The 16,342-nt window shown below is 28.9% G+C and overlaps 1 protein-coding gene across 2 annotated transcripts; it reads right to left on the reverse strand.

Annotated features, from left to right (window-relative positions):
• Window positions 1-2,739: 2,739 nt before the first annotated feature.
• Window positions 2,740-16,085, reverse strand: LOC123270682 (transcription factor HES-1-A-like). Of its 2 annotated transcripts, XM_044736844.1 has the most exons (3): window positions 15,667-16,082; window positions 15,492-15,587; window positions 2,740-4,532 (listed from the first exon to the last, which is right to left on the reverse strand). In XM_044736844.1, exons 1-3 carry the CDS (start codon window positions 15,757-15,759, stop codon window positions 3,477-3,479), a joined length of 1,245 nt encoding a protein of 414 aa, XP_044592779.1. In that variant the 5' UTR covers window positions 15,760-16,082; the 3' UTR covers window positions 2,740-3,476. The 2 variants fall into 2 exon arrangements, with proteins under 2 accessions (XP_044592779.1, XP_044592780.1); XM_044736845.1 differs by lacking the exon at window positions 15,492-15,587 and having other exon boundaries at window positions 15,667-16,085.
• Between the last annotated feature and the right edge of the window lie 257 nt (window positions 16,086-16,342).

Consider the following 16,342-nt stretch of genomic DNA (forward strand, 5'->3'; position numbering starts at 1 on the left):
ATAAGAATATTAGATTATAAGAAATAATTAGTTATAATGAAGATTAATCTTTTAAAACAAGGTTGTTAAACGTATCAGGCAAATTTAGTTTGGCTCAAACTTTAGTATTTTTCCACTCCAGAATAAACATGACAGTCACTTTTTGACTTTGATTTACATCAAATTTTTGAATGTTAGATGAATTCCCACTTATCTAAAAAAAAATAAAACTTACGTCAAAATAAATTTTAGTATTGTATACTTGGTATAAAAAAAAAAAAAATTAATAAAAACAAAAATCACTAACTGGCAGTTAAAAAATTCAGAAATTTTAATTTATAATAATCATAAATTTTACAGAGAATATTTTTTTAATATCTACTATTAAGAGTACTTAATTTTATAAAAACAAATTTTAAGGTTATCTTTGAAGAAAGAAAGGTTATCTACAGTATTCAGAAATTTCAATAATAAATAAATAATCCTTCACCGTTGATTGCATCAATTTTTTTGTTCGTATTATAAACTCACTTTATCTTTAATTTTTCGAATAAATAACTCTATTATTAACACTCAAAACACCAACAAAATAGATGCCAATGATGACGCTCACTTTGTGAAAACGGTTGCTGCGTAAAGTAAAGAACCGACGCGCTGTTAACACAAAGTTAATGTTATATTGATGGAGATTTTAACACAAACTTTGCGTTAATTCCACAGTAACATACAAAATGTGTTAATGAAGAGTGTATAACACATTTTTTATGTTACAAAATAAAGTAACACAAACTTTGTGTTATTTTAACACACTACAATTTTTAACACAAACCGTTTTCGACACAAATACACAATATTTTTTACTGTGCACACACACACACACACACACACACACACACACATACATACAGACACATACATACAGACATAGTGACACCCTCGCGGGAATAGTCAGGAAAGCTTCCTAGGACCTCAAAACGTCGAGATCTGATGAAAACTCGATTTTCGAAAAACGGGGCGAAACCAATAACTTCCCGATTTTTGAAAATTTTCAATTTTCTTAGCGGGAAGTTAAAAATACTTGGGACAGCAAAAAACATCCTTACAGAAAATCACCCATATATAAATTCAACTAAGTATTGTACAGCTGACAACTAGCGTCGCCTAGCGTTGACACGCAGAAGCTTATTACTAAATTTATTACCACGATTGATATCAAACCTGTAATATTATACTTTTCAAGCTAAAACTTATTTATCGATCCCACTCTGCTCTTCAGTAAGTAAAATGATTCCCAGTTAGTAAAAATTACAACAAATTTAATAAAAATAAAATAAATAATTTTTAAAAAAATGTAATGAGGTTGCAACTATGGTTAATTTAATTGGCTGAAAAATTTTATCAAACGTCGGGTAGATATATCTATATATATATATATATATATCTATACAGCAAACTCTTAACTATATTATTTTCTGAGGCGTAACAGGTGGTTGAAATTCTTGTTCTCTGGATCTTTTTATTCCTTTATTATCGGGAAAAAGAAAAAGAGCGAAACGGGACCACAAAGTCGGGTATGCTTAACACCTCTTAAAAGAGAACTACATAAAAGACTGCTCCGTATCATAGACAAAAAAGCTTAAATAAAACAAAAAGAAAAAGGAGCGTGGAAACTGGCGAAAACAAAGAAAAGAAGGAGGCAAAGAAAAGAAAATTAAAAGGATTAAAACGTTTGATACGGCTTTTCAAATAACTTAATATACTTTTTATTTTTTATTTACTTTTTTATTTTTTATAAATGCTTTTTTATTATAAATCGTACATTTTATCACAACACATTTGGCTAATACTAAAATTGGCTTGCAAACTGACCGTCAAACAACAAGTGTGGAAGTCTTGGAATATTTATCTTTTATATAATATTATCATTACAATTATTTACAATATTGTACATCTGTTTAAAGCTTAGTTGCTTTTTTTCAATTCCTATTAAGGAATTTTAAGAGCACTTACAATTTTTTTTTTCTTAAATCTAAATCTTAAAATCAAACTCCGCTTTATAGTTTTTTTTTTTTTTTTTTTTTTTTAATTGTTTAACAATTTTTGAATATTTTTTACTTTTTGTAAGTTATAAATTTTTATTTAAATAAATCAGGGTTGCAATTTAATTAAAAAATTTTACATTCTTTATTTAAAACAAAATTAATAATTTTGTATTTTTTTTTTAAGTATTTCTTCTTTATAAAATGCATTTATTCATTTTTTTAAAAATTTAGTAACTAAATTTTAACTGTAATTTTTTTTAATTAACATTTTTTAATTATTAATCTAAAAAAAAACTGATTTAAGTTTTTTTAAGTTATTATTTTTTTTTTAAGTTATAAAATTTAAGTAAATTTTATAATATTTAAATTCTGTTAAAAATTTTAACGATCAATTTTTTTTCAAAATTTATTTATTGACTTTTTTTAATTATTAATTTATAAAAAATGTTTTAATTAAATTTTTTTATTAATTAACTGTCTCAAAAATCCATTATTTAAATTTCGACACAATTTTTTAAATAATTATACTAATCAATTTTTTTTTAAGATTAATTTTTAATAAGAAAAATTCATTGAATAAAAATTTTTTTAAAATTATTAATAAAATTTTCCAAAAAATATATTTTTTGTTTAAAAAAAATCATTCCAAAAATTTTTATTTTGAAATTAGCAAATAATCAATCATATTAATGAAAAAAGCTTTCAAAAAATTTATTTTTTGCAACCCTGGCCAAGAAAATTCAATTATTTTATCAAAATAAAATCCCAAATAAAAATAGATTACAACAATCACAACCCCTGTCTAAACTTGGCACTTGCTGCCCATCTTAATCCAGGAATTTTCAAAAAAAGATGGCCAAAAATCTGTGCAAGGTTACCAGGGCCTTAATATGTCAATATTAGCCTGGGCAGCGTGAGCGGAATGGGCAGCAGAATATTTATTTTTAGCGCTCACGCTCATATTAGAGATCATTATCCTGAGCAGCGTAGACAAAATGGACAGCAGGAGATTTTTAATGGGCAGAAATGGGCAGCGTACGAATTTTTTACACTGACGCTCTTTCTAAGTATCTTCAGAGCTTCTATATATCACCATTAAGATGGGCAGCAGGAAATTAACTTGGGCAGCGTAGATAGAATAGGCAGTAATGGTCAGCACAAAGATTTTTAACACTGACGCTTTTGTTACATATTATTACCATTATCCTGGGCAGCGTGGACAGAATGGTCAGCAATAGAATGTTCTACCACTTACGATCTTATTAAATATCACCAGAGCTTTCGTATATCGCCATTATTTTGTGCAGCATAGGCAGAATGGGCAGCAAAAGAATTTATAGTGTGTATCATGAGTAGCAGGAGTCTTTCCAGTATTTCCGCTCTAATTAGAGATCCTTAGCCTGGGCAGAATGGGCAGCAGGATAATTTTTTTACCACTTACACTCTAATTAAAGATCACCAAGGCCTCCACATATCACCATTACCCTGGGCAGCATGGGCAGAATGGGCAGCAGGAGAATTTCTAGCATTACCGCTCTTATTAGCCTTGATAGGTGCCGCAAGATCTTCAACAGAGTGTGCATACTCCCTAATAGGATGTAAAGAAGAGGAAGCTTCAGCATATTTAGGCCTTTTCTCGGCAATAACAAGCAGCCCGTCGGAGTTGTGCCTCTTGAGATCCTTCCGCTGGCCATTGGCGCTCCTGTTGTTGTAGGTCTTATCAGTAATTACAGACAAAGGCTGTCGGACCCTGGAGTCTTCTTCCAGGAGCTTGGGATTAACAAAGGCGGAAGGCTTGTCGCTGGAGGAAGAGATCTGGGCCTTTTGTGTCTCGGGAGAGGAAAAGCTCTTGGAGCTCTGGTCAGGGACTTTAAACCTGCCTGGAGACTCGGTATGCCTGGCCTCTGGAGTCTGGTCTTCGCCGAAACTGGAGGTGGAGGTCGAGGGACTGAGCAGCGGGCTGTGGGACCGCTGGACTGGAGTAAAAGCGGAGCTGTTCCTGATTCTCGGCTGCTCCTGATTAGCTGGAGGGAAAAACGGGAAGTTTGCTGAAATTCCAGCGGATTGGGGCACCAAAAGGGCCAGCTCTCCAGTGGGCAGCCTGCTGGGGATCAGCTGGACCCCGCTGGGGATCTGGATCCGCGCACTGGCGTTGTTGTTCTCGTCTCCGCTGTGGAAGTCACCCTGGAACCCGACTTTCACGTCCGGGAACAGCCGCTCAGGCATGTAGGGGACATAGTGACCGTAGAACGGCGCCATCTGTTGGAGATTGTTCACGCAGTTGTTCAGGTGCGAGACTAGTCGCTGCTTTACCGACGAGTCCACGTTCTCCAGGTGGTTTACGTAACGCGTTACTTCTCCAGCGCACTCGGAAAATCCTGTACGGAATTTGGTCAGCACTGCTGGGTCTGTGGCCACTGCTGCGCTTAATTGTTGTCGCTGGACGGATTGCAAGTGCTTCACTGTCATCTCCAGGATGTCCGCTTTTTCCAGCTTGGAGTGGCGCGATGGCTGGAAATTTAAGAATTTGTTAGATTGGTTTTGAAAATTTTTGGCACGTAAGTTGGAGGGAATTTGTTTTACGATTAAAAATGGTAAATTTTATTGAATTATCCCTGATATTTTTGGAGTTATCGTCAAAATAATAAAAGATTATGATATTAAAAATCTAGATTTTTTTCCAAAAAATTGTTTTTAATATTTGAAAGAGATTTTTAGGTGAAATTTTGATTTAAGAGATAATTTTTTGGACTAAAGTTGTAAAGACTTTATTTTACTATAAAAGATTTTTAATTTGATTGAGTTATCTCTGATATTTTTGGAGTTATCGTCAAAATAAAAAAATAATGTAGATATTTTCCAAAAAAATTCTTTTTGATGTTTAAATGAGATTTTTAGGTGAAATTTTGATTTTAGAGAAAATTTTTGGAACAAAAATTGTAGGGAATTTAATTTTCTACAAAAAATGTTAAATTTGATTGAGTTATGTCTGATATTTTTGAAGTTATCGTCAAAATAATAAAAGAATGTGATATTAAAAATGTAGATCGTTTTCCAAAAAATTGTTTTTGACTGTTAATTGATATTTATAGACAAAATATTGATTTTAGAAAGAATTTTTGGATCATAAGTTGTAGGAAATTTAATTTCCTACAAAAAACTATTTTGTTTTGTTGGGTTATCTCTGATATTTTTGAAGTTATCGTCAAAATAATAAAAAAAATATGATATTAAAAATCTAAATTTTTTTCCAAAAAATTATTTTTGATGTTTAAATAAAATTTTTAGGTGAAATTTTAATTTTAAAAGAAAATTTTGGAACAAAAGTTGTAGGAAATTTAATTTCCAACGAAAAACGTTTTTGTTTTATGTAGTTATCTCTGATATTTTTGAAGTTATCGTCAAAATAATAAAAAAAATATGATATTAAAAATCTAAATTTTTTTCCAAAAAATTATTTTTGATGTTTAAATAAAATTTTTAGGTGAAATTTTAATTTTTGAGAAAATTTTTGAAACATAAGTTGAAAATAATTAAATTTCCTACAAAAAATGTTCAATTTGATTGAGTTATCTCTGATATTTTCAAAGTTATCGTCAAATTAATAAAAGAATGTAGATATTTTCCAAAAAAATTGTTTTTGATGTTTAAATGAGATTTTTAGGTGGAATTTTGGTTTTAGAAAAAAATTTTGGAACAAAAATTGTAGGGAATTTAATTTCCGACAAAAAACATTAATGTTTTATTAAGTTATCTTCAATAATTTCCAAGTTATCAACAAAATAATAAAACGACGTAATACTAAAATAATATATTTTTTTCCAAAAAATTCTTTTTTTACGTTTAATTGATATTTATAGACAAAATATTGAGTTTAGAGAAAAATTTTTGGATAAGATTTGTAGAGAATTAAATTACCAACAAAAAATGTATATGTTTAATAGAGTTATCTCCAATATTTTCAAAGTTATCAAAATAATAAAATAGAATACTATAAAAATAAATAAGCTTTTTAAAAAAAAAATTGTATCTGACAATTAAATTAAATTTCTGGATAAAATATTGATTTTTGAAAAATGTTTCAAGCAAATTTGTAGAGAATTAAATTACCAACAAAAAATGTATATGTTTAATAGAGTTATCTCCAATATTTTCAAAGTTATCAAAATAATATCAAAATCCTAATGAAAAAAATTAGAAAAACGGTAGACCCTGAAGGCCATCCGTGCAACTTCCCGCTAATTACATACCTAGGTGCATAAAACTGCACTAATGATGTTTTCGAGCTCTTCGAGCTCAAAAATACAATTTATGTGTCATTTTGAGCTCTTCGAGCTTTTATTAATGAATTATTTTATATTAATAATAAATTTTTTAAATTGTTAATAAAAAATCATAAAAAAATGATAAATTAATAAAATAAAAATTTTTTTTTGTTAATTTTTTACCTAATTAATTATAATAAAAATATCAATTAATTTTAAACAATTGAATTTTTTTCATAAAAATTAATCAAAACTATAATTTTCACACTAAATATTTAAAATAAAAAAAAAGTTTTGTACGGGTTCCCGTACAAAAAAAAAACGGTAGACCCTGAAGGCCATCCGTGCAACTTCCCGCTAATTCCATATCTGGGTGCATAAAACTGCACTAATGATGTTTTTGAGCTCTTCGAGCTCAAAAATACAATTTATGTGTTACTTTGAGCTCTTCGAGCTCAAAAGTCTGATAGAAGTATCATAGAACAATATTTTTTAAATTTTCAAACCGCATTAACTTTTAAATGAATCAACCGATTTTCACGCGATTGGCAGTATTTGACGCAATTTTTTTAGTTTCATGGCGAATCTTCAAGTTTGAATTGATAAAACTAGGAAATTTGGAGTAATTCCAAAAAAACACTTTTTTTGGTTTTCTTTCGTTCATGATATTTCTTGAACGAATTGACCAATTTTGACCGGCTTGACGGCGATCGACGTAATTTTTTCATGTTAATAGCTGATTAGTTTTTGAAATCGATCAGCGCAGCCGTTTAAAAGTTATTCCAAAAAATGTCGGAGTTATGTTAAAAAAACACTTGTTTCCAAATATTTTATCGAGGATATCTCTCGAACCAATCAACCGATTTCCACGTTTTTGGCGGCGATCGTCGCGGTGTTTTAAGTTCTGAATTATTCTATATTATCAAAAACGATCCGAGAAGAAATGACGAAGTTATGTCAAAAAAACACTTTTTTCTGTTTTCTTTCGTTCACGATATCTCTCGAACCAATCAACCGATTTCCACGTTTTTGGCGGCGATCGACGCAGTTTTTTAAGTTCTGAATTATTCTATATCATCAAAAACGATCCGAGAAGAAATGACGAAGTTATGTCAAAAAAAACACTTTTTTCTGTTTTCTTTCGTTCACGATATCTCTCGAACGAATCAGCCGATTTCCACTTTTTGGGGGGCGATAGACGCAGTTTTTTAAGTTCTGAATTATTCTATATCATCAAAAACGATCCGAGAAGAAATGACGAAGTTATGTCAAAAAAAACACTTTTTTCTGTTTTCTTTCGTTCACGATATCTCTCGAACGAATCAGCCGATTTTGACCGAATTAGCGACGATCGGCGTGGTTTTTCAAGCTTAAGGGCGGATTAGTTTTTAAAGTTGATCGATAGAGCCGTTTAAAAGATATTCCAAAAAAACCACTTTCAAAAATGATTTTTTTCTTATTTTTTTTGAGATTTTTCTAAATTTCTCAAAATCTATCGGTCCGAATCGGTTCAAATTTTCAGGAAATCTAAGTTTGAGGGAACTCTTTAGAACGCCGTTTAGTACGTTCCGATCGGTTCAGTCGTTCAAAAGTTATAAGCGAGTCACATAATCAGACACACACACACACACACACACATACATGCAGACATAGTGACAACCTCGCGGGGATAGTCAGGGAAGCATCCTGTGACCTTCAAACGTCGAGATCTGATGAAAACTCAATTTTTGTAAAACGGGGTAAAAACAATAACTTCCCGATTTTTGAAAATCTTCGATTTTCTTAGCGGGAAGTTTAAAATGTATTTTTTTCAAAAAATTGTTTTTTAAGTTCAAATAAGATTTAAAGACGACAATTAGTTCTAGAAATAAATTTTTGAAATAAAAGTTGTAAAAAATTAAATTATCTACAAAAAATGTATATGTTTAATAGAGCTATCTCTACTAGTTAAAAAGTTATAAAAATAATCCAACGAAAAAAATAATTCAAAAATTAAAAAGGATTTAAATGTGGTCGTCCGCGAGTACATAGCAATAAAATTACCCGGCTCGGAATGAAAGAGGAAATATTACGTGAGCACACGCAACATCTTTTATTAAAGATGCGGCGATCCATACAGGTAAAGATGAATGAAGTCCCATGTGATGAATCCATCGTGGGAACCCGTTAGTTTTGGAGGACCCATCGCGTTTTCTTTATTTGTGTTTTTTTATTTTGGGATTTCTCGGGTCGAAACTGGTCCAGCGGAGAAGAAGAGGGCCGAGGGGCGAGGAGGTACTACAGGTTATTCTTTAAATTCCCAAAACCCAGCCCTTTGGCCACCAATAGGCGATCCAGTGGCGTGTGAGTGTGTAAATCCGGAGCGATTCAAATGGACGAAGGAAGGAAGATATTCCTCGTTTTTCTCCATCGCCCGGCAGAGGCCACCTTGACAACACAATAAGCGTGGGAGTGCTATACCATAACCAGGGCTCGGTTACACATGTGATGTCGTTTAAAGAGTTACTGTGTGTGGGAACCGAAGAGCTGCCACTGTAATCTCCGAGGAAATAGAATACACTTCATTCATCCATCTATGCCCTCTTTTCTTGTTGCAATTTTAAATTTGCGACATCGGCGATCAATTTCCCACGAAAATTTACCTTATTGATAGACGGATTTTGTTCTATTTAAAATATTTAGTAATAAATTCTAAATAAATATATTCTAGATACATAATTAAGAAATGACCACGTATCTTGTGAACTATTTACATTTTTTAAGATATAAGCTCATCCCGATGTTACACTCATCAAGACCTTTCATTTGAGTACCCACATCAATTTTTCATATATTTCATATATTAATATATATTATATATATTAAGGTGGCGCAAAAAAACCGACTATTTTTTTTTTTGAGTCTCGAGTGAAAAAATGTTAGTTTTTGATGTTTTAAGAGCCCTCACCAAAGGACAGCTTAAAAAAAAATTTTTAAGAGGTCACTCCAAATTTTTTAAAATTTCAAAAATCGTCAAAAATCAAATTTTTTTTTTTATTTTTTTTCTCGTTACGGTATAATTTTATAGACCAAAAAAAATAAGTTTCTGAAAGTTTCAGTTCAAAATTTAAATTTTGAAAGGTCGCTCATAATTTTTTTTTTTTTTTCTTTAATTAGTCATATCGCCGACTTTAAGTGTTGGGAGTGGTACGTTGGGGTCTTTTTGGTTTGAAAAAATCTTAACCTACGCAGTAAGGTCAAATCTCAACCAAGCTGGTTTCTAAGACCAGCTTGGGATTCGAACCCACGCCTGGCAGTTGATTAAATAAAATTATTAAGTTAAAAAAAATTATATTTTCTATGTTGTGCTTGATTTTTAGTTATTCTCGTGATGTACTTTTATCGATTATTGTACTAAATAAAAAAAAAAAAATGCATGGAATTTTAATTCGAATAGTAAAAGGTCGCTCGAAAAAATCTAAACTAATGCACTAATAAATTGAAAAAAATTATGAGCGACCTTTCAAAATTCAAATTTTGAACTGAAATTTTCAGAAACTTATTTTTTTTGTCTATAAAATTATACCGAAACGAGAAAAAAATAAAAAAAAAAAACAATTCGATTTTTGACGATTTTTGAATTTTAAAAAAATTTGGAGCGACATCTTAAAAATTTTTTTTTAAGCTGTCCTTTGGAGAGAGCTCTTAAAACATCAAAAACTAACATTTTTTCACTCGAGACTCAAAAAAAAAAATAGTCGATTTTTTTGCGCCACCCTAATATATATTTATATATGAAAAATATATCAAAATGCATTTTATCACTTATCTTTGAGTATTAATATTAAAAAATACTAATTAAAATTCAATATTAAAATCATTTTTCTTAAGAATAATCACAAAAAAAATGTATTAAAATTTTTAAAGAAAATTTTTAATTTAGTAAAAAGAATTTTGATTTTTTTTAATCATAAAAAAATTAAAATATTGAATTTTAACAATTTTACATATATAATTTGATATTTTTAAAGATGTAAGCTCACTCCGACAATACACTCATCAAGACCTTTAATTTGAGTACCCACATCAATTTTTCATATTTTTATATATTTATATATATGTATATATGATAAATATATAAAAATGCATGTGGGTACTCAAATGAAAGCTCTTGATGAGTGTAACGTCAAGATGAGCTTATATCTTTAAAATATATATATTATATATATGTATATATGAAAAATATATCAAAACGCATTTTATCATTTATCTTGAAGTATTAATATTATAAAATGATAATTAAAATTTAAAATTTAAATCATTTTTTTTTAAATAATCACAAAAAAATATATTAAAATTTTTAAAGAAAATTTTTAATTTAGTAAAAAGAATTTTGATTTTTTTTAATCATAAAAAAATTAAAATATTGAATTTTAACAATTTTAAATATATAATTTGATATTTTTAAAGATGTAAGCTCACTCCGACAATACACTCATCAAGACCTTTAATTTGAGTACCCACATCAATTTTTCATATTTTTATATATTTATATATATGTATATATGATAAATATATAAAAATGCATGTGGGTATTCAAATGAAAGCTCTTGATGAGTATAACATCGGGATGAGCTTATATCTTTAAAAATATCAATATTTAAGAAAGTACAGTGCAATTTAACAAAATTCATTATTTAATAAAGCAAAATTGTATTTATTTATAGTTCACAAGTCACGGTAGTCACGTAGTGACTTAAAATTGCTAGTAATTACTAAATCATTTATTAAAGCCCATTGCCACCAAATAAATATTTAGTATTTAAAAAATGATTTATTGCTTCGCAATAAATCGTTTATTGGTTAAACAAATTAATTATTTAACTAATTTTACCGTATAACCTAACTTTTAACTCAAAATAATTAAAATAAATAATTTTAAGTAAAAATATAAGATATAAAGAAAATAATCTCATTAAATTATCATTTTTTATTTCAGACAATTAGAAAATTTTAAATTAAACAACTTTTTAACATATCAATAATAGACTAATTGAACAAATTTAAACTAAACTCCACTGAGAAATTACATATAAGCCATTTGGGAGGATGTGTGTTTTCAAAGGGAAGATAAATCTCCCAAAATCGAGCTCAATAAAATAATCTGAGTCAGTTAATAGGTTATGTATGACATTGGAATTAAAGCATCGCCATCTAGCGGCAATACTTACCAAACAAGTATTTAGTAACTACGACTAAATATTATTTGGTGGAAACAAATATTTATTTTGATATAATAAGGCTTTGTTTATATTAATATAATTTATTTATAATAAAAAAATAATTAATTAAACTGTAGCAAAAATATTGATGGGTAAAAAATATTTTTTTCTCCCAAATGGCTAAAAATTTTGTTACTAAATAAGTTTATTACTCCGTGCTAAATCTTTATAATATAATCTCAAAATATTGAAAAATAAATTCCAAATAAAGGACTTGCTCGCGTGAAAATTTATTTTATGTAGTATAGAATGATCTGAGCTTTCTTAAGGTGAAACCCGAGATGCTATTGGGCAGCAAAATAGACAGTTTATGTACTTTTTAAATAATTACGAGGTTCCCACGGAGGCGGAGGGGCGTTACGGCCGCTCTGAATTAAATGGACGGCTATTACTATATTATATTTTATTGTATTATGTTATAGTATACTTTGGAGTTGTATTTGTGTTTGGATATGATACTGATGAGAAACAAAATAAAGAGCAGGTAGCGGAAGTCATCTGGGCATGGTCTCCTCTTTATAGACGTTTATGTTTTCAATTATGGAATTGGCCAAAAGATATGGACCCAAAATTTTCTAGATGAATTTTTGGGATTTTTTTTAAATTATTTTAAATTATAAGCCGAATTATTTTTATAAGAAAATAGAAAAGGTTGACAGTAAAAATAAATATAAAACTAGAAAAAAAATTAAATTAATGTATTATCTTCAATTATTATCATTAATTACTATATAAGATTAAAAGAGAGGATAGAATAAATATATCGCGTGACTAATACAAAAAGGGCGCATAGCTACAGGTTAGTAGGGATCCATGCTAAAAGGGCGTATAAAAAAATTTTTTTTGTCATTCTTCTTGAAATCACTTGAAACACAAAGATCTGTAAAAAAAAAATTCGAGTATCCTGAAGCTAAAAGGGCGTAACTCAAGACATGCGCCCTTTTAGCTTTTAGAAAAGTAGTGCCTAAAGCTAAAAGGGCACATAAAAAAAATTTAAGTTTTTATAAAAAATTTTGATAAATAGCTTCACAAGACATAAATTAAAAGAGTTTAATGAGAAAAAAAAAAATTTCCTAATAGCCGGTCCTTACTCGGAAAGAACAAGATGACACTGGGTATCATCCCAGATTATACTCAGTATTATCTGTGGTGAAAAAAAATTTCAGATAATAGCTAGAAAAATCCAGATTATACTGCGTGATATCTTGATTATACTCATTGTAATCTGGATTATACTAACTACTATCTGAAATTTTTTTTTACTCAGTATAATCCGGGATGATATCCAGTGTCATCTTGTTCTTTTCGCGTACAATTGCAGCTTTATATTTCTCTTCTAGACAAAGAAGAATTTAGAAAAAAACGCTCTGCTACGTAATAGATTCTTTAATTATCTATTTCGTATAGCAGGGTGTTTTTTTCAAAATTGTCATTTGTTCAAAAGAAAAACATAAAACTTCAATAGCTTTATAATCATGAATGCACCGAGGATAGTACCGTTTTTTGCAGTGAGTGCGACGCGAGAAAAAGAAGGGATCGGCTGTTTTTAAGTACTTAAACAATATTGAAAAAATAATAATTTTTAATTATTTTTCTACAAGCAATGGATAATTAAATTAATCGAAAACTAATGGGATTGAAATAATTTTCAAATAAAAAATAAATTAATACAATCACGCATATTTTGCAATTTTTTAAAAATATTTTTAATTGTAATTTTAAAAGAGTGTATGTTGAGTTAGAATACGCCTCTTTCGTGTGAATCTACCGTTTTTTTTTTTTAATTTTTAGGCTAAAAATGAGTATTTTAATGAATTATTTAGAAAAAAAATTTATAAGCCCTTTTAGCTTTAGGTCATAAAATTTTCAAATTCCTAAAGCTAAATGGGCGCATAATTAGAGACACGCCCTTTTAGCTTTAGGAAATCAATGCTTGATTTTTCGACAAAGAATATGTCAACTAGTCGATTGGTGATAAAAAATTTAGGAAAACGGTTGACCCTAAAGGCCATCCCTGCAACTTCCCGCTAATTCTGTTAATACCTGGCCGCTTCTTTTGAGCTCTTCGAGCTGTTGTTTTAAGCTCTTCGAGCTCAAAAAGATACCTTTTCTATGCTTTTGAGCTCTTTGAGCTCAAAAGTCTGATAGAAGTTTCATAGAACACTATTTTTTGAATGTTCATACCGCAATAACTTTTGAATGAATGAACCGATTTTTACGCGGTTGGCGGCATTCTACGTAGTTTCTTAAGCCTTATAAATAATTTCTAAGTTTCAATTGGTCGAAGTAGAAATTTCGGAGTAACTCTAAAAATACACTTTTTTCTGTTTTCTTTCGTTCACGATATCTCTCGAACGAATCAACCGATTTTGACCGGATTGGCGGCGATCGACGTGGTTTTTCAAGGTTAAGAGCTGATTAGTTTTTGGAATCGATCGGTTGAGCCGTTTAAAAGTTATCCCAAAAAAACCACTTCAGAAAAAATTTTTTTTCCTACTTTTTTTTAGATTTCTCCAAATTTCTCAAAATCTATCGGTCCGAATCGGTTCAAATTAACAGAAAATCTAAGTTTGGCGAAGCCCTTTCGAATGGCACCAACCGCGATGAAATCGGTTCAACCGTTCAAAAGTTATAAGAGGTTTACATACTTACACACACACACACACACACACACACACACACACACACACACACACACACACACATACATACAGACATAGTGACACCCTCGCGAGAATAGTCAGGAAAGCTTCCTAGGACCTCAAACGTCGAGATCTGATGAAAACTCGATTTTCGAAAAACGGGGCGAAAACCAATAACTTCCCGATTTTTGAAAATTTTCAATTTTCTTAGCGGGAAGTTAAAAAATTATGCGCCTTTTTAGCTTTGCAAAGCTAAAAGGGCGCATACTTTGCCATGCGCCCTTTTTGCATTAGTCGCGCGATATACTATCAAAAAATATCTCAAAAATATGTAATAAAGATTTAAATTTGTCGTAAATGTTATATTATAAATATTCTTATTAAATGCAAAAATTTATTTAATTATTGTACAAAAAAATAGCGATAGCTAAATGAATAAATATTATTATTATTATTGTTTTTTTTTATGAAAATTGTCGGAAATTGTAATATTAGACTTATTTTAATAGGAAATTAAATTTCCTACAATTTTTATCCCGAATATTTTTTTTAGAACTAATATTTCATTGAAAAATATCAATTAAACATCAAAAACATTTTTTTGAAAAAATATATTTTTCTTTTTAAATTTAATATGATTTTTTTTTTATTATTGCTTCATTTTTTTTAATTTTTAAACCCTAATTTTAGGTATTTTTTCTGAAAAATATTTATACTAATTTATGTTTATATATTTTTTATAATTTTTAATTTATAAAAAATTTTTATAATTTTTAATTTCATATTTTTCGTATTTATAATTTATATTTGTATTAATTTAGCGCCCAAACTTTTTTTTTTTAATAAAAAATTTTTTTTTAAATCTCAAAATTATCAATTACTGTGTTTTAAAATTGGGCAGCCATATTTTGATGATAACTTTTGTTAAAAATATTAGAGATAACTCAATTAAACAAAAACGTTATTTTTAGAAAATTAAATATCCTACAAATTTATGTAAAAAAATTTTTTTTTAACCCAATATTTCATCTAAAAATTTAATTTAAAAAAAAAAACACAAATTAAAAATTTTTAAGTTTAAAAAATTAAATTTTACTCGAATTTTTTTGTAAAAAAAAATTTTTTTTAATTCTTAGAAAGCAATTTAAATTAACTATTATTAAATCTTGTAAGCGGAAGTCCTTTTAGATCCTAATTAAATTTTTCTAAATAAAAAATCACCCGAAATTTTGATAGAATACAATTTAACAATTTTATAAAAATTAAAAAAAAATGATTAATTAAATAAAAAAAGACACTTACGTCTTTTTTCATCGCTTCCAAAATTAGGCTCTTTAATTCATCCAAGCATTGATTAATTCTAGCCCTTCTTCTTTTCTCCATAATCGGTTTATTACTCTGTAATATTTATATTTAATTAACAATTTACTCAAAAATTAATTATTTAAATTATTAAAAAATTGAATAAAAAAATTACCCGGCGTAATTCAGCTTTGGACATTCCGGATTGTGGTTGATTATCAAATTCTTCATCACTGCCTGACATTTTGTATTTGCAGTAATCCACCATTTAATCACTGGTTAATTAGCACAAATTTGCACGACACTCACAAATATATTTTACAATTTTTATTTATAATTTATAATTTTTATTTGTAATTATAAATTGACAAGCGTTTGATCTAGAGACTCTAGCGCAGAATATTTGGAGGATCAATGTTGAGAGTCGGCGAGTAACTGTTTGACGTTTTCGGACTCAAAGACCGCATGCCGATGCATTAAGAGAGGGGGCAGAGACCGATTTTCTCGGGGAGGGGCGCCCTAAGTTAAGGGGGGAGCTGTTTAGCCCTCATGAGACCTGTTGATGTGTGGGAATTCACGCGCGACACATGCGACATTCTTTGACATACGTGTTATTTAGTGGGAACTTATTTACTCACTTTATTATTATTATATTTTGCTCAATGATTATTAATAAATGAAAAAACTAGTTTATTTATTAAAATTTTGAATCCTAAAATTTTGGGTCAAATATTTATAATACACTGATAAAAAAATTAACTCTACTCAAGAGCAAAATCTTGTGTCAAGAGAATAAATTCTTGAGTCAAAAAATTATTCTTGATTTAAGTTCATTTTTCTTGTCTCAAAAA

This window comes from Cotesia glomerata, linkage group LG8, assembly GCF_020080835.1.
Source record: "Cotesia glomerata isolate CgM1 linkage group LG8, MPM_Cglom_v2.3, whole genome shotgun sequence".
Taxonomy (NCBI): Eukaryota; Metazoa; Arthropoda; class Insecta; order Hymenoptera; family Braconidae; genus Cotesia; species Cotesia glomerata.